This window comes from Mus musculus, chromosome 3 (genome assembly GCF_000001635.26).
Source record: "Mus musculus strain C57BL/6J chromosome 3, GRCm38.p6 C57BL/6J".
In the NCBI taxonomy this organism is placed as follows: Eukaryota; Metazoa; Chordata; class Mammalia; order Rodentia; family Muridae; genus Mus; species Mus musculus.
Window position 1 is genome coordinate 15,941,566 of NC_000069.6, and position 23,214 is coordinate 15,964,779.

A 23,214-nucleotide genomic window follows, 5' to 3' on the forward strand; every position below is an offset into this window, starting at 1 on the left:
CAGTGAAAAGATAATCTAAGGATAATCAGAATAGAGAATGAACATTCCCAGCTCAAAGGACCTGAAAATGTCTTCAATAAAATAATAGAAAAAAACTTCCCCAATCTACAGAAAGAGATGGCAATAAATGTACAAGAAGCCTATAGAAAACTAAATAAGTGGGATCAGAAAAGAAAACCTCCACACAGAATTATCCAAACACTAAATGAACAGGCAAGATCACTGGGTAGTCAGAGATGACCACACATCCTGAGCAACCAGTCTGATTTGATTGAGGGACAGCTGATAGCTGGATACATAGTATTACCAGATATCACTGGGCCTAGTCCATTGCTTCTGCCTGCCACTGTGACAAATACAGTAGGTATGTCATCCACTTCATATACAGCTTTAATATTCAAAGTTTCATCTGGTCCTTTTCATGCAGATGTTACTCTAAGTTCATATGGAATTCCAAAATTTCTACAGGCTTTCCTAATTTTTTCACAGTAACCAAGGTCAGAAGTTGAACCCATCAGCACTACCACCTCCACTGACTGTCTGGCATGAGAAGCAATACCACTTGTTTTACAACCCACTCAAATTTTTTCTTTACCATCTAGAGTCCTTCCAGAGTTAATTCTTTAAGATCATGACTCCAGGAGTCATTATCAATGACATTAGCAAGAACAAATCTCTTTGATGGCTATATCAATGTCAAATTCAATCTTCCTATCAACCAGCATACAGTTAGTTCTGGGGCAGCCAGGATTTCTCCAGGATTCCAAATATAGCTTGTGTGGCATGACTCATGATGTCCACTTCAGTCAGCCCTAGAATAAGTCCAGCAAAACACAGTTTTGCAGTGATGGCTTGCTTCTCAGACCATGGTGGATCATTATTGGCATCATTCTTGAAGAACATCTACACTTTTGGTGGATAAAACTTATACCCTTCCATTACACCAGAGTTCCTTTTGACAAAAGATGCCATTGCTATTCTTCGGCCCCATTCAACTGAAATCATTTCACACTGGTATGCAATGAAAGCAGTCTCCCCAAACTTTTTCATGAAAGCAGTTTTTATACCAGCTTTCTGTAACATGTGAAATATGCAGCTGGAGATCTCATTGGAGACTGCTGTTTTGCCTTCCAGGTGCTTCTCTCTAGCTATATTTCCTGCTGTAATCTGATCCTTGAACTGCAGGAGGACTCCTCCTGGATTATCAAACAATTCATAGACTTCTTTTGTTTTTGTTCATAGAGTTTCTTCCTGATGTTCAGTACTTCAGGTATAGTTATTATCCTAGGTAAACTAGAGGAGCCCTCATTTAGTTTTATTTTATTTTTGTTTGTTTGCTTGTTTAGAACATTACTTTAATATTTTCAACTGTTAATATACAGCAAACAGAATAACTATTTTAAGATATATTTTGTTGTTATGTTTTCCTTTTCATTTCTGATTTTATTAATTTGGATACTGCCTCTGTGCCCTCTGGTTATTCTAGCTAAGGGTTTATCTATCTTGTTGATTTTCTCAAAGAACCAGCTTCTCGTTTGGCTGATTCTCTATATAGTTCTTTTTCTTTGTTTGTTTCTATGTGGTTGATTTCACATCCGAGTTTGATTATTTCCTGCTATCTACTCCTCTTGGGTGTACGTTGGGCATTGGGCTATGCACAGATGGGCTCCAGTTGAGCTGAGGTCTGAACCCTGAAAGGGTAATAATTCACCTACATGACATGGTAAGCGTTCCCTCATGCTCCTGGAACTCTGGCTCCTGCCTTAGTTACTGCCCCCCACATCCCCCACAAGGGAAGCCTGGCTAGAAATAACACAGGCAATATGCCAAGCTTCTGACTTTCAGATTAAACTCCTCCCCAGTTACCTAGCAACAGTAAAGACCATAAGAGGGGTTGCTTGGCCTCACCCCTATCTCTTATTGGTCTCTCTCTTACTTCTTACTCTCACCCTCTCACTCCTCTCTCTTTGTCTTCTCTCCTCTCTCCTCTCTTTGTCTTCTCTCCTCTCTCCTCTCTTTGTCTTCTCCTCTCCTCTCTCCTCTCCTCCCATTCTTTCCCTCTTACTCTCTTTCTCTCTAGATTTTCCTCTCTCTTTTTTCTACCTTCTCTCTTTCACCCTGCCTTTCTATAATAAAGCTCTAAAACCATAGAATGTCCCTGCTCATCAAGGCCCACTATGCTTGGAGGATGGTATAGGCTTTCTCCTAATGAGCTGTTTCTAATCTCCCAATGGAAGGCCTTCCTGTGCTCCAGTCAAGATTCGCTGTGTTCACTCTTGCTGATGTGGGAACCTCTCTTCCCTCACTCCTCTCTTCTATAACCTCAGGGCTTTAGGAAAGTACCACTGGGGCTCCCAGGTTGGGTTGTCCCTTGTCCACCCTCCGAAGGGTGTTTTTTGCTTTAGGGTAAAATGTTCTATAAATACCTGTTAGATCCATTTGGTCATAAGTTCTGTTAGTTTAATTGTGTCTCTATTTCGTTTTTGTTCCCATAATCTGTACATTGCTGAGAGTGGGGTTTTGAAATATCTCACTATTATTGTGTGGGGTGTGATGTGTTCTTTGAGCTTTAGTTTCTTTTATCAATGCTGGTGCCCTTGCACTGGGCACAAACTCTGCAGCCAGTCCCATAACACCCAGAGGAAGCTCTACTCCCAGGAGCTCTAACATGCCCAGAACCATGGGATCATAGGATTACAGGATCCCAGGAGCTTGGTCAAACCAGGATCTCAGGGTTACAGAGGCAGTGTGATCCCTAGGAGCGCTGACACACCCAGAATCCCAGGATCACAGGATAACAGCTGAACTCTGAGGAGTTCTGACACAATCAGGATCACAGGAAAAACAGGCAGATATAGATATAGATAGATAGAGATAGAGATAGAGATAGAGATAGAGAGATGATAGAGATGATAGAGATGATTGATAGAGATGATAGAGATAGAGATAGATATAGGAAGATCCAGTCAGATATAGTGAGGCAATATCCCAAGCTTCTGACCTTCAGACTAAATTCCTCCCCAGTTACCTAGCAACAGTAAAGACCATAAGAGAAACATCCAGGAAATCCAGGACACAATGAGAAGATGAAATCTAAGAATAATACAAATAGAAACTAGTGAAGATTCCAAACTTAAAGGGCCAGTAAATATCTTCAACAAACTTATAGAAGAAAACTTCCCTAACCTAAAGTAAGAGATATCCATAAACATAAAAGAAGCCTACAGAACTCAAAATAGATTGGAACAGAAAAGTAATTCTTCCCATCACATAACAGTCAAAACACCAAATGCACAATTCAAAGAAAGAATACTAAAAGCAGTAAGTGAAAGGGTCAGGTAACATATAAAGACAGACCAATGATAATTACACCAGACTTCTCACCAGAGACTATGAAAGCTAAAAAATCCTGGGCAGATATCATACAGACCCTATGCAAACACAAATACCAGCCCCATGCTACTATACCCAGCAAATCTCTCAATTACCATACACGGACAAACCAAGATATTCCATGACAAGACCAAATTTACACAATATCTTTCCATAATCCAGCCCTACAAAGGATAATAGATGGAAAATATCAACACAAGATGGGAAACTACAACCTAGAAAAAGGGAGAAAGTAATTTTCTTTCAACAAACTCAAAAGAAGATAGCCACACAAACATAATTCCACCTCTAACAACAAAAGTAAGAGGAAGTAACCATCACTTTTCCTTAATATCTCTTAATATCAATGGACTCAATTCCCCCAAAAAGACGTAGACTAACAGACTGGATACGTAAATAGAACCCAGCATTTTGGTGCATACAGGAAACTCACCTTGGTGACAAATACAGGCGCTACCTCAGAGTAAAAGGTTGGAAAACAATTTTCCAAGCAAGTGGTCCCAAGAAACAAGCTGAAGTAACCATTCTAATATCAAATAAAATCAATGCTTAATCAAAAGTTATCAAAAAAGACAAAGAAGGACACTTCATACTGATAAAAAGAAAAATCTACAGAGATGAACTCTCAATTCTGACTTAGTTTCCAATTATCAACTGACATTCTCCATGTCTTCTGCACTGGTCACATTTGAGAGATAAAGGGAGATGTAGTGAGAACCACCACCCCTTCAATTCCTCCATGAATAAGATACTGGTTTTGATTCACTAATTTCTTTGTCCCACACTCCAGAGGTCAGGGAACCAATGTAAGGATTCTGCCAACATCTTAGTATATTTATCCCAGTTATACATTCTGTAACTGCAGAAATGACAAGATGTGTTTGAGGACCTATTGGACCTACTGTGAGTCAGTCATCAGCCAAAATTCCATTAATCACCACACCTCCATAAACTACTACTTTAACTGGAGAGCAACAGTGTTTCTTGTGATCTCCTGGAATCAGGGTCAAGTCAGACTAATATCCAATGGACCATAGAACATTTGATTATTTCCTTTCCCCCAGTGTACAGTTACACTTGTAAAAGGCCAAAGAACCCTTTTGTGAAGAACGGGAAAAAGACTAACAGCAAAACTTTCAGGTGTTTCCTCAAGATCCTTCCTAGGGGAACCTGGACATACATTTATTCAAGAGGTTATGGGTCTGCAAACTGGCTCAAGTCTGCAAATTAATTCACTGGCCAAGATTATTTTTTTGCCATCAACCGATGAAGTATTTTTTTCATTTGTCTGAGAATTTCTCTGCTTATACATATCAAACACATATGCAGTAGGCTTCCTATCTATTTCATGCCTGGAAATACCATGATTGATTAGCCAGTACCAAAGGTACATATGAGTTATGCCATTATAAATTTCACCTTTCCTATGCTGGCCATTAGAGGCTAGGTCATTATGAATGTTGTCTTGTCTATACTTCCCATTATAGTAGGTACAATCACCTTATCTTTGGCTATTCAGTGCTGCCACTTGGACCTTGTTACCTCAAGGCCTAATTAAACTCTTTGCATTCAATTCATCCAAGTGAGCAGCATCATCAAACCCTAAGGTATGGCACAAGGTAAAGGGCAAGAATGAAATTCTTCAAATGTCTTTGTGCCCCTCTTACCATCTTATAAGATTGATGAAGGCCATATCTTCTGGGCCTTACCATTGTGGAGGATTAGGTTTTACATAACATATGCACTCTAGAATTGCAATTCCCCTGAGCCTTAAAGTTGCCTCATCAACATTAAGCCAAGGAATATCAGGTATTTCCAACTCCTTTTCAGTAGGTATGCCCTCCAATTCTGGATTACAGTTCATTTCAGATATAGTCAAGTTGACAACCAAGAATAGATATTACCATGTACATCCTTGAATTCTTTTAATAATGAAAATAAAGATACCAAGAATATAACTCAATAGGCACAGCATTAAAACTCTGGGATAACAATACATATGCAGCAGAAAAACACGAAATTGTGAGTTGAAGTTTTCCTTCTAATGGTGTCTTTATGAGGAGTCTTCAATGGCTTCTTATCAGCATCTATTTCCATGCTATGCTCCTACAAGGAAAGTGATGGTAGATATTTAGGCTCCAATGTGGTGGATGATGAAAGGAAAAACTATGGAGAATCAATTCTGACTGGATACTTCATTCATCATTTACAGATTATCTTAGTTCTATAGTGTTCCTGATACAGCTCTTCTCTTAGCACCCCTGTCCTGAGTGAATAAGATGCCCATATTAAAAAAGTGACATGTAGCATTTCAGTTTAGCTCCTGAATCATGCAATCTTCTGAATCTATTCTCCATGATGACAGACAGATCAAAGTAGAAATGGTCATTTTTACAGGACTTATTAAATGTCTAAATTTTGGCACCGAATCTAGATAGATCCTTCCCATGCACTCCTTGTCTTTTTCTGTAATCACCTCAAATAGGACTTTTGAAGCTAATAACCAATAGCCTACCGCTGGGGCCTAGGGTCATCCCATCTTCTAGGATATGTTGGGCATCTCTATTGATGCTGGACTAACAATTATACAATATGAACAAACTTTCTGGAAGGTTAGAATGACTCAAAGTACCCTTTGAGATTCTTGAGGCGGCTCTGTTTAAACAATGTATAATGAACAGTATGGCCCTTCTATTGGTCTTGCTCCTTCTAGGAACTACATAGACTAACATCCATTTGGTGTTTTGAATACAAATTGTGCCCTATATACTAAATAGGATACTGAATCTTGATTCCCAGTTGTCATTGCTCTTTGGAAAACTTAGCTGATATAGCACTGTTAGAGAAACTACTTCACAAATAATGAACTTTGAGATTAAATGCTTTTTACATTTCCTTTCTATCTAATCTGGTTCATGCTTTCCGCTTAAGAATGTGAGAACTCATTTGTCTACATTGGCTGACACTACTGTATTGGCTGCATGATGGACTCATGAGATACTGAAATAGTAAGGGGCCAAATCAACCCTTTCATCCATAAACTATTTTAGTCATGGAATTTAGTCACAGTAACAGAAATTTAACTAATATATCTTTGTCTCTTCTAACTTACATTTAGGCATTTTGCATCTTGTGTATGTAAATGACAATGACAGCAATTGCCAGCAGTAGTTTGGATCCAAGGAGCACAGCTGCAAGGATTTTAGCATTGCCTGATGTCTTCAGTTCTGAAAATCAAGGAGTATGAGAACTCATTAGAAAAATCACATCAGTGCTCTATTCTTGACCCACTGGTTGACTTCTAAGCCCAACAAAGCCCTGAGGAGTTTGTGTGGGTTTTTTCCCATTAAATGCACTAGTTCAACTTAGAAACCATGGTAAAGAGGGTGTCTACATGTAGAAGAATGAAAATACATGTATATATAATCAACCTGCACAAAACCAAGTCCAAGTGGAACAAAGACCACAACGTAAGACAGGATCCAATATATCTTATAGAAAAGAAACTGGGAAATACATGCCAACACGTTTGTACTAGAGATAATTTTCTGAAAGAATAACTGACTTAGGCTCTAAGACCAACAATTGATAAATAAGACCTCAGGAAACTGCAAAGTTTTTGTAAGAAAAGGGACACTGTCAATAGGACAAAACAGCAACCTAAATACCATGGAGGGATGTTCTTTACTAGATTGCTTCTTCTGGCTTGTTCAGCCTGCTCTCTTATAGAACCCAAGACTACCAGCCCAGAGATGGTCCCACCCACAAGGGGCCTTTCCCCCTTGATCACTAATTGAGGAAATGCCTTACAGTTGGATCTCATAGAGGCATTTCCTCAACTGAAGCTCCTTTCTCTGTGATTACTCCAGCTGTGTCAAGTAGACACAAAACTAGCCAGTACAGTGGTTTTTCAGAAAACTGTGAATAGTTTTACCTCAAGTCCCAGCCATACCACTTCTGGGCATATACTCAAAAGATGCTCCAATATCCCACAAAGACACTTGATTAATTATGCTCATAATAGCTTTTCTCATAATAGCCACAAACTGAAAACAACAAAGATGTCCCTCAACTGAAAAACAGATTTTAAAAAAATGTGGATAATGTGTAGACACAATGGGATACTGTTCAGCTATGAAAAAAAAAGACATCATGAATTTTGCCAGTAAATGAGTAAAACTTGAGAAAATTATCGTGAGTGAAGTATGCCAGTCCCAAAAGGACAGGTGTGATATGTACTTACTTATAAATGGATATCAGTTACAAAATGCAGGTACCATGCTATACTCCACATATACAAGAAAGCTAAACAAGAAAGAAGGCACTATCAAGGAAGCTTGAATCTCACTTAGAAGGAGGAATAAAATAGTCATAAGACACAGATGGAAGGAGAGATTTGGGAAGGAGGGGTTTGGGGAGAGGTATTAGACCTTCAGGATCAGGTGTGGGGAAAGACAGATGAGATGACTAGATGACCATGATAATTATTGGAAATCTGCAACTGATAGTAGTGATCACATGGGAAGATCTCTATGATGAGACAGAGACATGGAATAAGGGAGGCATTCAAGAATCAATGGGGTTAGCCTTACTTGTAACTCACAACATTGTGGATGGGGGACCTGAAGAGGTCACCATCTGTAGCCAGACAGTAACCCCAGTGGAGCAATAGAGCCACCAACCCACACACAAAACTTCCAATCCAATTTTTTTCCTGTTTCCAACAAATGCAGAAATGGAGGAATGGAACAGAGATTGAGGGAATGGCCATCCAATAAGTGGTCCAGGTTGAGACCCATCCCATGAACAAGCACCAATACCTAACCCTACTACTGATACTGTTATGTTTGCAGACAGAATCATGTTCTCTGAGAGGCTTCACTTAGCAGGTGACTAAGACAGATTCAGATATTCACACCTGAACAGTGGAAAGAGTTTGGGGATTCTTACAGATGAATATTAGGAAAGATTGCAGGGCATGAAGGGGTTGAGAACTCCACAGGAGAACAACAGAGTCAACTAATCTGGATCATTGGGGCTCTCAAGGTCGGAACCACCTACCAAAGGACATGCAGTGATGGACTTAGGCCTCCCTGAACTGTAGCAGATGTACAGTTTGGCCTTTATGTGGGTCCCTTATGACAGCAATAGGGACTATTCCAAAAACTTTTGCCTGAACATGGAATATGTTCTTCTAGCTGGGCTGACTTGTCTGGCTACAATGGGAGAGGAACTGTATAACATCATAAAGACTCAATGTGCCTTGTTGGTTGAGGATCACCAGAGGGACCCCAAATTGCTTAGAGGAGAAGGGGAGGAGGGATAGGGGAAGGATTGTGAAAGGGGTGTAGCAAGTGGAATATAAAGTGAATAAGTCAAAAAAAGAAGGAAAGAAAGAAAGAAAGAAAGAAAGAAAGAAAGAAAGAAAGAAAGAAAAGAAAGGAAGAAAGAAAGAAAGAAAGAAAGAAAGAAAGAAAGAAAGAAAGAAAGAAAGAAAGAAAGAAAGGAAGGAAGAAAGGAAGAAAGAAAGAAAGAAAGAAAGAAAGAAAGATAAAGAAAAAATAGGTGTCTATTTCTCTATTAGCCTCATGTCAGGTCTGCAACTTATAGCACCATATTTTATCAACACAATTTTACACAAAGTAGATGAAACTTTCCAACTGAACCTTTTACAATGGTGATTGGATCTTTAGAACTTGAAAGAATTCTGGCATGTTGCAGATTCATTGCAAATTATTTTGAATCATATTTATCCCTCTTAATAGCCATATATTATCTTCCTTTGTCCATGACTAAACAGCTTTGTAACAATTTACGTGAATCATCTGGAGTGTACAAGTGAGTACTAGTTTCCCTGTGGAATGCATTAACTTAGAAGATTACTAGTTTCAACCAACCCATACTTAGGGCTTCATCAGTTAGCATCTAAAGTCTCAAACGGGTTTCTCTGATACATGGTAATCCACCTCTTTCATGGTTTCACCAATTAATTTTAAAAGTCTTGATCTATGGCTTCCGTCTATTACTACAACACTGTTATAAACTGCTTCCACAGTTGGCTTTCAGGTGACCCAAATCTGTGTTCTTGGGACATGCTTCCTAGTCCATTTCAGAATAAAACACCTCTTGTCCTCTTTGAGGAGAGAGTTGTGGTTCTCTGTCAACAGTTAAATGCTTGATTTTCAAAATTCTGTGGGTCAGGACTGGGAAAACTGATCCTTAAGGAGGGTTACAAGGTTAGTGGGATCAAGAGATGCTCATAATTGGTGGTATTTTGGATGACCCCTGAGAGAGTGTCCTTTGACCAAGATTGTTTCAGTCTCTCAAGTACTGAGGAAGAGCTGTGAACATGACATACAAATAAAAGATGGTGGTCAATGGAAAGGAAGAGAGTTGACAGACTGCCTTGTTTAGATATAAGCACCTGGAAAATACCAAATTTGGGGGAACAAAAGAATCCTAGTGAAATGGAAAACACGTAAGAAAAGGATGGAAATTGTATAGATAAGAGTCTATACTACTGAGCAATAGTGATTAAAAACTGCATAGTATTGGTACAGAAACAGACATGTTGATCAATGGAATAAAATTGAAGACCCAGAAATGAAACCACACACTTTAATGAACCCTTGATCTTTGAGAAAGAAGCCAAAATTATACAACAGAAAAAAGAAAGCATCCTCAATAAATGGTGCTGGTCTAACTGGCAATCTGTATGTAGAAAAATGAAAATAGATCCATATTTGTCACCTTGACAAATAGCTAAAGTCCAAGTGGAACAAGGACCTAAGAATAAAGCCAGATGCACTGAATCTAGTCTAGTGAGAAAGAGCCTTGAACTCATTGGCACAGAGGGAAAATCCCTAAACAGAACTCCAATGGCTCATGCTCTAAGATCAAGAACTGATAAATGGGACCTCGTGAAACTGAAAATCTTCGGCAAAGCAAGGGGAATAGTCAATAAGACAAATCAACAACATACAGAGTAGGAAAAATCTTCACTAACCCCACATTCTATAGAGAGCAAATATCCAAAATATATAAAGAACTCCAGAAGCTAACAAAAAAAAGAAAATTAAAACATGGGGTATAGAATTAAAATGAGAATTCACAACAGAGGAATCTCAAATGGCTGAGAAGCACCTAAAGAAATATTCAAAGTCCTTAGTGATCAGAGAAATGCAAATCAAAATGACCCTGAGATTCCATCTTAGACCAATTAGAATGACTAAGATCAAAATCACAGGTGACAACACAAGTTGGAGAGGATATGAAGGAAAGGAACACTCCTCCATTGCTGGTGGGATTGCAAACTTGTACGACTCTGGAAATCAGTTTGATGGTTCCTCAGAAAATTGGAAATAGATCTACCTATATAGACCCAGCTATACCACTCTTGGAAATGTACCCAAAAGATGTCCCATCAGGCCACAGGGGTACATGTTCCACTTTGTTCATAGTCCCCTTGTTTGTGATAGCCAGAAGCTGGAAACAACCCAGATGTTCCACGACAGAAGAATGGATACAGAAAATGTGGTTCATTTACACAATGGAATCTGATTCAACTATTAAGGACAAGGACATCCTGAGTTGCTGGGAGCCATGGCCTCAGCCATGGTCTTGTAGAAATTTTCTAGCTTACATAAACAATCCTGAGAGAACATTCATGGTCATAACAGTAAGAATGTTTGGGGGTAAAGAGGACATTGTGACCATTGGTTCCAGGAGCTGAAGATTGCCACCTGACCTTTGGAGAGCTCCCATACTCTCCCCCCTCCCCCTTGAAGCCTCCTCTTGCTTATGCTTATATTGCCATTCCTAAATAAAGTCTTTCAGAGCTTGAACAGAAAATTTACTTGCTCTCATTCTTCCTATCCCTCTCCCTCTCTCACTCCCTCTCCCCCTCTCCCCCTCCCCTTTTCTCCCCCTCTCCCTCCCTCTCCCTCTCTCTCTCTCTCCCTGGGTCCCCACTGATTATCCCTGCCCCTGCAGGTCAGGGCACTGAGTTTTTTCAGGCAAATGGATGGAACTAGAAAATATCATCCTGAGGGAGGTAACTCAGAACCTATATATATATATGCATGGTATGTACTCACTAATAACTGGATATTAGCTTTTTAAAAAAAGTACAGAATATCCAGGTTACAGTCCACAGAATTTAAAAAGGTTAACAAGCTGAAAAGCCCAAGTTAGGATGTCTCAATCCCATTTGGGAGATGAAAGAAAGTGATCATGGCAGCAAAGAGGGAAGAAGGATGGAGGAACCTGAGTAGGAGAGGGGACAGGGAGGGGAAAGGAGGAACATAATCAGGTATTGAGTGGGGGGAACAGGACTGAAGTCCTGAGGGCCAGCAGAAAGAATTGAAACAGGCAACCTTGGGAGGTAGGAGGTAGGGCAATCCTCCAGAATGTACCTGAGACCTGGACGGTTTGAGACTCTCAGAACTCAAAGTGGGGGACCTTAGATGAAATGCCCTACAGTAGGGAGAGGGAACTTGTAGACTCTACCTCCAGTAGAAAGACAGGACATCAAGTGAGGAATGGGTTTGCCAACCCACAGTCAAAAACTCTGACCCATAATTGTTCCAGCCTGAAAGAACTGCAGGGACAAAAATGGAGAAGAGCCTGAGGAAAAGGAGGTACAGTGACAAGCTCAAATTGGGATCCAGCTCAAGGGAAAGCCCCAAGGTCTGATACTATTACTGAGGCTATGGTATGTTCACAAAAAGGGGCCTATCATGATGACCCTCTGAAAGACCTAACAAGGAGCTGAAAGAGCCAGATGCAGATATTTACATTCAACCAATGGACAGAAGCTGCTCACTGCTGTGGTTGAATTAGGGAAAAGTTGGAAGCTTAGGAGGAGAGTGACCCTGTAGGAGGACCTAGGATAGTTTCAACTATCCTAGACCTGCGATATCTATCTGTGCTATCCAGTGTTCTGTGTCTCCACAAGATAGCAAAAATACCCAGGAGAAAACAAGAAAGGACAAGGCCAGGTGCATTTCTAGGCCTCAAGCCAGGGAAGACAATTCTCAATGTATTTCAAATTTTGTTTCATTTATTCCTGCTGGCCTCCTCATGAAACCTTGAGAGTCTAAGGGAACTGTTTCTAGATTTACCTTACCATTATTGTAAACCAGAAATGTACATATATAACAAAATTACCACAAAGCTAGTGCCATTCCTCATTACGCTAGTTGTTTCCCCCTTTCTTTCTTTCCTTCCTTCTTTCTTTCTTCTCTCCTTTCTTTCTTTCTCTCTTTCTTTCTTTCTTTCTTTCTTTCTTTCTTCCTTCCTTCCTTCCTTTCTTCCTTCCTTCCTTCCTTCCTTCCTTTCTTCTTTTCTTTCTTTCTTCCTTTCTCCATTTCTTTCTTTCTTTCTTCCTTCCTTTCTTTCTTTTCTTTCTTTCTTTTCTTTCTTTCTTTCTTTCTTTCTTTCTTTCTCTTCCTTCCTTCCTTCCTTCCTTCCTTCCTTTCTTCCTTTCTTTGTACCTATATGCCTTATGTCTAGTCTGTGCCAAGAACTGAATTTAAAATTGAGTGTGTAATCATCTGTATCTACACTTGTAGGTTTCAATTGTACTTATTCTCAAGTAAAAAACAGAGAGTATCCTATATCAATGAAGCGAGATTTGGTTCATTTTCAAATTGTTAATTTCAAGAGACACAGATGCAAGCCTATTATTGATCAGGTAGAAATTATCTCTAGCCTTAAATCCACACATAGTTCTGGACTGTTGTGAAGAAGGCAGTGTGTCCTGTAGATGTCTTATGCTGAGGTTACTATATGCAACAGGCTGATTTGATAATTATCATACACAATTCTATTTGTACATATATGATTCCTTCTTAAATGACCAGCCAGTGAGGAAGGTAAACAAGTGATTTTTGAAGTCAGGCTATCAAAATACTGCCACCCACTCTGGTGGAGTCAGCTTGACAGGTGAAAGCTTGGAAGATATCTCGTGAGGAAAAGAGTTTCAAGGAAACTCCCTCCTGAAGTCTGGCAATCCCCCTAACCCATAAAATTAATTTTCCACTCCCGTGTTAGTCTAGTATATGGATCCACGTGCCCTCTATTAAGCATTACCCTATTATAAGTGCCTTTTAAGATTGAATTCTGACATAGCTAAAGCCTCTCCCAGTGTTCCAAGATCCCAGATTACAGCAAGGTAGTTTAACCTATTCAGTAAATAATTAAGCATTACAATAGACAGAGCCATTAACTCAATTGGTCTGCAGAAAGAGCCTGGGAATCTCACTGAAATAAAAATCTTTAGTACAGGCTACATTCCATGCCAAGAGCAAGTTGATATACTATCCTGATATATGGGGAATTCTCCAGACAAGATAAGATTTTACAAGGCCTGGAATTTAGGGGTCCATGACACTACATTATTCTTGAGGCCTGTCAAGAGTTAAAACCCCCTGGTGCTACTAACACTAAAGTGTGAAATTCTTGGCTGGCATTAGGCTGATCCTAGGCAGGGCTGGTAATTTCTATTGTAAACATTCCTTTCTGCAAATTCCTTTCTGTTGTATCTGGTAAATTTCAGTGTACCTTGTCTTATTGTGATTTGTAGCTCCTGATAATTCGTTGTAATATAAAATAGTCTAATGCTTGACCAGAGATTACATTCAGATTCAACACCTCTCTTGTGTGCATCTGTTTGTCAATTCCTATGCTTTGCCCACCTGCTCGAGAGACCCATTCCACGCAGACACAGGGACCCAGAGGGTCTGCGGCAAAATATCAGTCACAATTTATTGGGAATTTCTGGCTGATCTGACACTGCCAAGATTGTAGCAACCCAACCTTTGGTAAAATTAAGATCAGAGTACATTTGAGTGGAGAAGTTACACAGGTTAAAGTCAAAATTCTTTTTGACATCCAACAAGTGATTGATTAAATTCTGAACTTTAATTAATATACATCAGATTTAAAACTCAGGTGACATCACATGTTAGCAAGAATGTGGAGAAAGAAAAACACTCTTCCATTGCTGGTGGGACTGCAAATTGGTACAACCACTCTAAAAATCAATCTGGAGGTTTTTCAGAAAATTGGAAATAGATCTACCTGAAGACCCAGCTATACCACTATTGGATATATATCTAAAAGATGCCCCCATCATGCCACAGGAGCATATGTTCCACTGTGTTCATAGTAGCCTTATTTGTGACAGCCAGAAGCTGGAAACAACCCAGATGTTCCACAACAGAAGAATGGATACAGAAAGTGTGGTTCATTTACACAATAGAGTATTACTCAGCTATTAAGAATGAGGACATTCTGAGATTTGCAGGCAAATGGATGGAACTAGAAAATATCCTGAGTGGGGGAATTCAGACCCCAAAGGACACGCATTGTATATACTCACTAATAAGTAAATATTAGCCAAAAAATACAGAATACCCAGGATACAATCCATTGTACTCAAGAACGTTAACAAACCAATGGGCCAAAGTGAGCATACCTCAATCCCACTTAGGAGGAAGAAGAAAACAATAATGTGGGGCAGAGGGAGGGAGGAACCTAGTTGGGAGAGGGGACATGGATGTGAAAGTAAGAGCATGATCAGGTATATGGGGTGGGAAACAGGAGTGAAGCCCCAAGGGCCAGCAGAATGAATGGAAACAGGCAATCCTGAGAGGTAGGAGGTATCGAGCTCCTCTAGAATGTGCCAAAGACCTAAGAGGTAAGAGATGCCCAGGACTCAAAGGGAGAGAACTTAGATAAAATGCACACCAGTGGGGAGAGGTAACTTGTAGAGGCTATCTCCACAAGAAAGACAGGACATCAAGTGGAGTGATGGGGTTGCCATTACACAGTCAAAAATTCTGATCCTGAATTGTTCCTGTCTAATAGGTGCCATACCCACTCCAGTGAAGTCTATGTGGCAAGTTCAAAAGCTTGGATGCAGTTCTGAGGCAAAAAGTTTCACAGAATCTTAGTCTCCTGGAGCCTTGGCATCCCATAGCAGGAATGCTACAAAGTTGTCCTTGAGACAGTCAGTGAATGGATCTGTGTGATTTCATTCAGTATTGTTTTATTATAGGTGCCTCCAAGAAATGATTTGTCAAATACTTAAGCTAGATTGAACTTTGCATCCTGGCCTTCACCACTGTCCTAGGCAGTCCTGGAGCCAACACTGAGCTTGGAATTTCATAAGAATGTTACTCATTCACATGAAATGCCTCAGTATTGACAGTAATCAGGCATCTCACAGTTTGCCAGATAGGTGCTAGTAATCTCAGGGCTTGTTCAAAATAGTAAACAGGATCTTCATTACAGTCAGGTATGGCAGACTACATTACATATTAGAAGAAAGTTAGTGAGTTCCTCTGATAAATGGAGATTCCCTACAGACACTTAAAACAGCAGCCAAGTTACTCTCATATGCAAGAATTTACAGTGGCCTAAGAAGAAGGAGGGTTGTGGTTTAAGGAAGAACTACAGTATTCCATTATTCATGAAAAGGTCAGCAAGAGCAGAAACCCCCTGGTACAAGCTTTCCCAAGGCTCAGGGGAATAGCATAAATGGTGACTAGAGTGTGAAATCTTCATCTGACTCCTGTCAATAGTTGACTTTAGATAGGGCTGATCTTATCTCAATTGTAAACACTGCCTAGTTCCTGTTGACCTTTATGATTGCATTTTTTTGTTTTGTGTCAGATAACTTCAATGTATCTTGGCTGATGTGTCACCTAACTTCTTGTTTTCTTCTGTAATATAAGTTTGATGCTAGCTTTGAGAAATTACATTCAGATACAGTGCTCTTTCTGTGTCAGTGTCTGTTTATAACTTTCTGCTGACTCCTTGCTCACCTTAACACTGAAGCCCTGGTTCCCTACAGGTTGAGGGACACATTGAGTTCAGTCCATGGCAAACAGGGACAAAAATCAAGAAGAGACTGAGTGAAAGGAGATCCAGCAAAAGACCCAAATTGGAATCCAGCTCAAGGGAGGCTCCAAGGCCTGCCAATATTACTGATGCTATTGTGTGCTTACAGAAAGGGACCTAGTATGGCTACCCTCAGAGAGGCTTGACAAGCAGCTGAAAGGGTCAGATGCAGAGACTTACACCCAAATAATAGACAGAAGCTGGGGAACCCTGTGGTTGGATTAGGAAAAGGCCGGAAGAAGCTGAGGAGGAGGGCAACCCTATAGGAAAGCCATCAGTCTCAACTAATCTGGATTCCAGAGGTTTCTCAGAGACTGAACCACGAACTATGCCACACCAACTCCAGTGGAGTCTGTGTATCAATGAAAGAAAAACTCCTTGAATGGCTACCGGACCCGAGGTTTGTGCCCTGTGGAGCTGGGCCTCCTGGAGGTCCATGGCAGTACTAGCAAGGAAACTGTGCTGGGTGCTTCGACCTCATTGTCCTTGACCACAGTGCTGGTGTCTGTAGCAAAAATAGATGAGAACCTGATTCGAATTGCCTGCAATGTCATCCCAACAGACATTTTGTCTAAAACAGCACAATTGATTTTGCAGATCTTGCAAAGAGAAAATATGATTTTGGGCGCCATCATTAATTTAATACAACAATTAGATTTAGGCAGTAATAAAATTGTCAGAAGTAAAAGAGAAATTATATAGGACGAAGAAATCCAGAATTTATAGGAATTAGGACTAACAGTGAAGAGGGTGAATTAGCCATTTCTAGTGAAGCTGCGTAGAGGATGGGGGGAAGTACCTAGATATTGTGGCCCTTACAAGTTTAATCCAACAGACACTCCACTTCCCTGGAATTTATGAGAAGAACTTAGATGGATTGTGAAAAATAGGAAGAAAATGAGATATTCAGAATTAAGTCTATGGGAAAGAACAAGAAGAAGTAGGGCTCCTTGGTGTGCCTTAACAGATGAGCAACAGTGGTCCTTGAGATGACAGGTGTACGTTTTCCTATCATTTGGAGATACTTCTAGATGGCCAGGAATAGACATATTTGGGAACAATAGAAAGGAGCAAGAAATATTACAAGTTTAAATTGGGATTGCATGTACTGTTGAATAAGATTATTAGAGTAGTAAATAAAAGGTTATGAGAGCCTTGAGTCAATATGAAAGTTCAATCTGGCAGCAAAACTACAGGCGGGCACCGAGGGGTGATTTAATTTCCTAGTAAGTTATATTTGTTTTAGGTTTAAAGAGGAACTAAGATGTGTGATTTGCCAAGAGAAAATTGTTCCTTCTTGATTATGAATATAATCTGAACCCTAAAGTAAAGATTTTGCAGGAGCTTCATCACTGAGTGCTTGTCTGTTTGTCACACTGATCCTATTCCCAACCTGGTTCCAGTCACCTTGGGTTCCCGACCACTTAGGTGGAATTCCCACTGCCCCGTCCGCGGCACAACTAGGCAAAATAAACTAGCTTATATGAAGCCCCTGACAAATATACAGCAGAGGAGAACCTGGTTTGGCTTCAGTGAAAGAAGAGGTACTTAACCTTTAAGAAACTTGAGGCCTCAAGGAATGGGACATTTGGTGTGATGGTTGGATGAGATGGGGACACCCTGTTGGAGACAAGAGAGGAGTAATGGTATGAGGAACTGTGGGATGGTGGACCAGGAAGTGTATAAAAACTACACTGTAAAAACAGATTAAATACTACTACTTTTACTACTACTACTAATAATAATAATAATAATAATAATAATAATAACAATAATAATAATAATGGAGGAAATCCTTAGCCCAGAAAGAAAAAAATATAGGTAGTATCTCATGGTTAAATATGTACATTAAAAAATCCTCCTTATCAATGTCCTTATTACTAGCTTTAGGATCACATTCTTATACGTTTTTGCTATTTGTGTCACTCAGCAACAATATTATTGTGTCTTTTAGCCTTGTTACTGGCACTACCATGAAAATACCACCTATTGAGCAAAATCTTCTATACCTTGGCATCCTCCTTTTTTTTTTTTAGTGATCTGCTCACTAAATTCCCCAGTGGCTTTCACAGTATAGTCACTTCCCCCAGAGAGGTTAATGATATAGACCACATGACCATGAGATTGGAGAAACACAGTGCTGTTGTTGACCTCCTTTATCATTAACTTACATTCCTGAGTAAAGGGGAGAACTTTCCAGCCATGGAAATTGTTCTAATGCAGATGCATGCATTGCAGGAAAGACTCACGCTGAAATTAAAGTTGAAGAGGGCTTTCAATTATGTGAAACTTGGGAAACTTGAATTTGCTCACTGAAAGATGTCTCTAGCACATTACTTGGGTTTTAAGGGATTGTGTTCTGCAGCATGGCCCTTGCTGTTCTGAACAATGAGGGGGTTATATCATGTCTCAATTCGCTGTGCTCACAGCTCTATCAAGGGAAAAATCCCAAATATCTCCTGTTTCCTCAAATCATGTACATGCCATTCCAGATACCAACACCCATATCAGTACAACTAAAGGAACATGGATCTGGATTTTTTTTCAGTTTCCCAGTAAATTCCAAAAGTAGCCAGATGAAGAACCTATCTTCATGTCAAAAAACCAAAAGACTATATGAGGGAAAATGGAATGTCCAAGATCACATGACCCAGTAGTAGCAAACTTACAGTGTTGAAATATTTCCTAGCAGTCAGCACTTTCTCGAAGTATGTTGAATAACTTTACACCTTCATTAGAACATGTTCATATTCTCTACTAGTAGGAAGAGACTATCCTGTGTTGAAGATCTTGCCCTGGGTACATGTCAAAAAGTAGCAGTACTGGTATGCATAGCAAGGCATTTAGATTCAGTCCTCTTTTGTGAAGACTGAGATTTTCGTGGGATTCTGATGTTGCTAATTACCCAGACACTAAAAGCCAATAATATGTGCATGTCTTCTCTTTTCTCAAGGAACACTTACCATCGACCATGGCTGTAATCATCACAGAAGAGGAAACTGAACTTTGTACAGAGAGGAAGATTTCTCACCCTATGGTCTCCTGATGCCAGATACTCAATGTTTCTCTGGGTAATCATATCTATCTCAAAATGGGCATAGGTATTCTCATTCTACAGAAGGAAAACTAAAGGTTAGGTTCAATGAGTTGTCCAAGGTTTAATGACCATGATATATCACGAGTGCTTTGGCATGTTGTTGTATTGGTTGATACACAGTAGTTTTCCTCTGAGAGATCTGTGATCATCACGGGTTTACAGACGAAGACACTGAGGCTGAAACAAAAACTGTCTTTTATTCCTTACTGTTTCAGAGGTTATTTTCTATGACTTCACATTCATTTACAAAAAGAGAGCTGCTGTTCTCCACAGAAGCCATCCCAGTGACATTGCACTATTTCTACCCTAAGACTCCAATTTCAGGAATTTTCTGCTAGATCCCTGCTCCAGGCAGCTCTGGGCAGAAAGAGGCCTTTGCTCCAGGGGACCTGGATTCCTGCGTATCCTGATTTATTTCTCCATAGCATTTTCAGTACTGAAAACAATTGGCAGCTCTGTTCTGTGGTTGCTGCTCAGAGAATAAGTTATGTAGGAAGAAAAGCATCTGTACTGTGTTACTTTATGAGGCAGAGGTTGTAGTCAACACTTGCCTCTTCATTACCTGGCCACATGTCTGGTCCTTCTATGAACCTCAGGGTCTTCTCTAAGGGAAAATGTGACCACATTTTATAGAACATGCTTATGAAAAAGAAAACATAACAGAGATATGGCATATGGCAATTACTATGTGTTGTTCCTCTGTCTGTCAACATCATGATGAAGAACATCCTTATAACAAATGACAAGGCACATGAAGCTAGGATCACTGGAAACTATGGACTGCATCTTACCTCAGTCACTTGCAGATTGTGGTTTGCTATATTTTACATTTCCTAGAATCTCAGTGTCCTTGTTATGAATTCCTTGTATGAATTCAAGGTGAAACCATTCTCATTGCCTCTCTTCACTGAAGGGTTATGAGAAAATTGGCTTCACCACACCCAATTGGGGCAACTGGAACATCTTTATGTTTATTTACTCTAAAATTCCACAACCCTCCTATAGACAGGACATTTTTATTTTTATGACCAGGGTGGGAGTAGGTCCACTCTGGGCCTATGTGGCTGCTAAACACCACCAACAAACTACTATTTTAGTAGCCAAACATACATACAAATGAAATATTCATGGCCTGCAATCTGAAGTATAGTATCTCTAGCTGCTGCCTTACAGTTTCTAACAGGAAACAGTCTCACATACAATATGGGGTGAGAGCATTGTTGATATTTGTGTGGCTTTCTGATGAATATTGCATATTAGAATCTGAGTCTGAGGAAAATCTTGAAACTTTGGAGGTGATGATGAATAGAAATGGGGTTTGGGTTCATGAAATTCTGATTCAACATCTCTTGTGCATCAGGTGCTTAAATAGAGATGGTGCCTTTTTTGCTTGGACAGAAAGAGGTTGGCCAGGAATGAGAGGTGGACTCCATCACAGATCTTCATAATAACTGGCTTTGTGGTCATGGGCAGGTCTCATACAGGTCTCCCTTCTGTATTGGGCTGGATAGTTTGACTGTCCTTCATGCTTTAAAATTCTCAACATCAGTTTCATGCATGTGGCAGGAAATTCAAAGTGAGTATTTGCCTGCCTTGGTTGGTGATTGAATAAAATCCCCATGGAACTTTCCTCCTGGTAACAAGTAAGCATTGTCTCAAACCTTCAGTGCCTGTGTGAATAGCACTCTGATAGAAAATGCTCTCTGATAGTCCCTTGCTTATTGCCCACATCTAAACCAGGGATAAGATTCCACAGAGAATGTGGACATCTGTGGAATTTTCTGTGTGCTGTGAATGAACTGGAAATGAGAAAAAAACTCCCTGCTCTGGATCTTTCTGGTGTGAAGTACGTCTTATCTTGGGAAGGAGGAGTCATACAACTTGGGTAAAATGTTCCTGCTTGACAGCTACCCGCTGTCTCGATAGATATGTAGAGTTGTACCTGGGACATCTAAGCCCCAGGGTATTTGGGAAGAAAGAGAAGACTTGATCAGATATGAAAGTACACTTTGGAGTCCGTAGGCCTGGTCTGTCCCTCTCAATGAATAGGAGAGTCATCGCTTTCATGGGTTTTCTACAGCCACTAATTTGAGATGGTTTGAGAAATATAAGTTCAGTGGGGCAGACAAACAAATGTATGAATTTACACCTGATTCCCAGAAGGGGAAACCTCTAACACATAGCATATCCTCTATTCTTCTCAGGTTTCTTGGTCAGATATGGGCTAAAGTGAACTTATGTATATTAGGGTCCCTTCTACATGGGTGTATTAATTGTTGTTCACAGAGTATTGGACACTGTTTCAACCTGTAGGAGAAATCATGGATGAAAAAAAAAAAAAAAAACGTAGTACTTACCAAGGACTAACAACTCAGTGCCGCCTCCAGACTGAATCTCAATGTCAGACTCTGATGGTCCTTTCTGGAACTTCACACAGTAGTAGGTATCAGCATCAGCAAAAGTGACATCACTGATGCGGATAGAAAAGTCCAGGTTTCTTCTCTTTGTAGCATCTGAAACATTTGTTATTCTGGGGAAGTGTTCTCCTGTGTAAGAATATATCAAGTTTCTCCTGTGTCCTACACCTCGGTACCACCTCATGGGCCCCACAGGGATGAGGGATGTCACTGTGCAGTTCAGAGTAGCCAACCCTCCAGCACGAACAGAAACTGATTTCTCAGGCTGGATCACCTTCAACTCTTTTCCAGCGGCTCCTACAGAAAACAACAGTTAGTGCTCATCCTGATGGAAAGCCACAAGCTCCTCAATTTTGTGATAAAACAAAAACAAAAACATGTTACTCACTAGAGCTCAGCAAGTTCCTGAACATAGTTCCTGGTTGGGCATTTCAAGACAAGAATATAGTACAGACAAAGAAATTGAATAACAGAGATACTTGAAACTTGGCAGGATTCTGACTGCAGCCCTAATTTTTTTTGGAATTATCTTACTCGCGTTCGCAACCGACCAGGAAAGACGCAACAAACCAGAATCTTCTGCGGCAAAGCTTTATTGCTTACTCAGGAGCAAGAGAGGAAGAGCGTGGCAGAGAGAGGCAGAGAGGAAGAGAGAGAGAGATGCAGAGAGAGAGGCAGAGAGAGGGGCAGAGAGAGAGAGAGAGAGGCAGAGAGCAGAGGAAGAGAGCAGAGAAAAAGACGAAGAGAAAGAAATGAAGAGACGAAGAGAGGGACGAAGAGACGAAGAGGGGGAGAGAGGGAGTGCCAGAACCCCGTCCCTTTTTTTTTTCCATTTTTTATTAGGTATTTAGCTCATTTACATTTCCAATGCTATACCAAAAGTCTCCCATATCCAACCACCCCCACTCCCCTGCCCACCCACTCACCCTTTTTGGCCCTGGTGTTCCCCTGTACTGGGGCATATAAAGTTTGCAAGTCCAATGGGCCTCTCTTTCCAGTGATGGCCGACTAGGCCATCTTTTGATATATATGCAGCTAGAGTCAAGAGCTCCGGGGTACTGGTTAGTTCATAATGTTGTTCCACCTATAGGGTTGAAGATCCCTTTAGCTCCTTGGGTTCTTTCTCTAGCTCCTCCATTGGGAGCCCTATGATCCATCCATTAGCTGACTGTGAGCATCCACTTCTGTGTTTGCTAGGCCCCGGCATAGTCTCACAAGAGACAGCTACATCTGGGTCCTTTCGATAAAATCTTGCTAGTGTATGCAATGGTGTCAGCATTTGGATGCTGATTATGGGGTAGATCCCTGGATATGGCAGTCTCTACATGGTCCATCCTTTCATCTCAGCCCCAAACTTTGTCTCTGTAACTCCTTCCATGGGTGTTTTGTTCCCAAATCTAA

At 40.3% G+C, this 23,214-nt stretch overlaps 1 protein-coding gene and 1 pseudogene across 5 annotated transcripts in view; both read right to left on the minus strand.

Moving 5' to 3' along the window:
- Positions 634 to 1,303, minus strand: Gm7343 (predicted gene 7343; annotated as a pseudogene).
- Gm5150 (predicted gene 5150) overlaps positions 5,306 to 23,214 on the minus strand; it is a 59,501-nt gene continuing 41,592 nt past the window's right edge. The window contains exons 3-5 of one of the 5 annotated variants that reach the window (XM_006535485.1): positions 21,754 to 22,110; positions 6,506 to 6,620; positions 5,306 to 5,499 (exon numbers count right to left, since the gene is read on the minus strand). In XM_006535485.1, the coding sequence (XP_006535548.1) occupies positions 6,508 to 6,620; positions 21,754 to 22,110 (470 nt within the window). In that variant the 3' untranslated portion in view covers positions 5,306 to 5,499; positions 6,506 to 6,507. Of the gene's footprint in view, positions 5,500 to 6,504; positions 6,621 to 17,852; positions 17,920 to 19,262; positions 19,412 to 21,753; positions 22,111 to 23,214 lie in introns of those variants that run through there. The other 4 variants (XM_011249685.1, XR_389592.2, XM_006535488.1 and 1 more) reach the window with 4 other exon arrangements.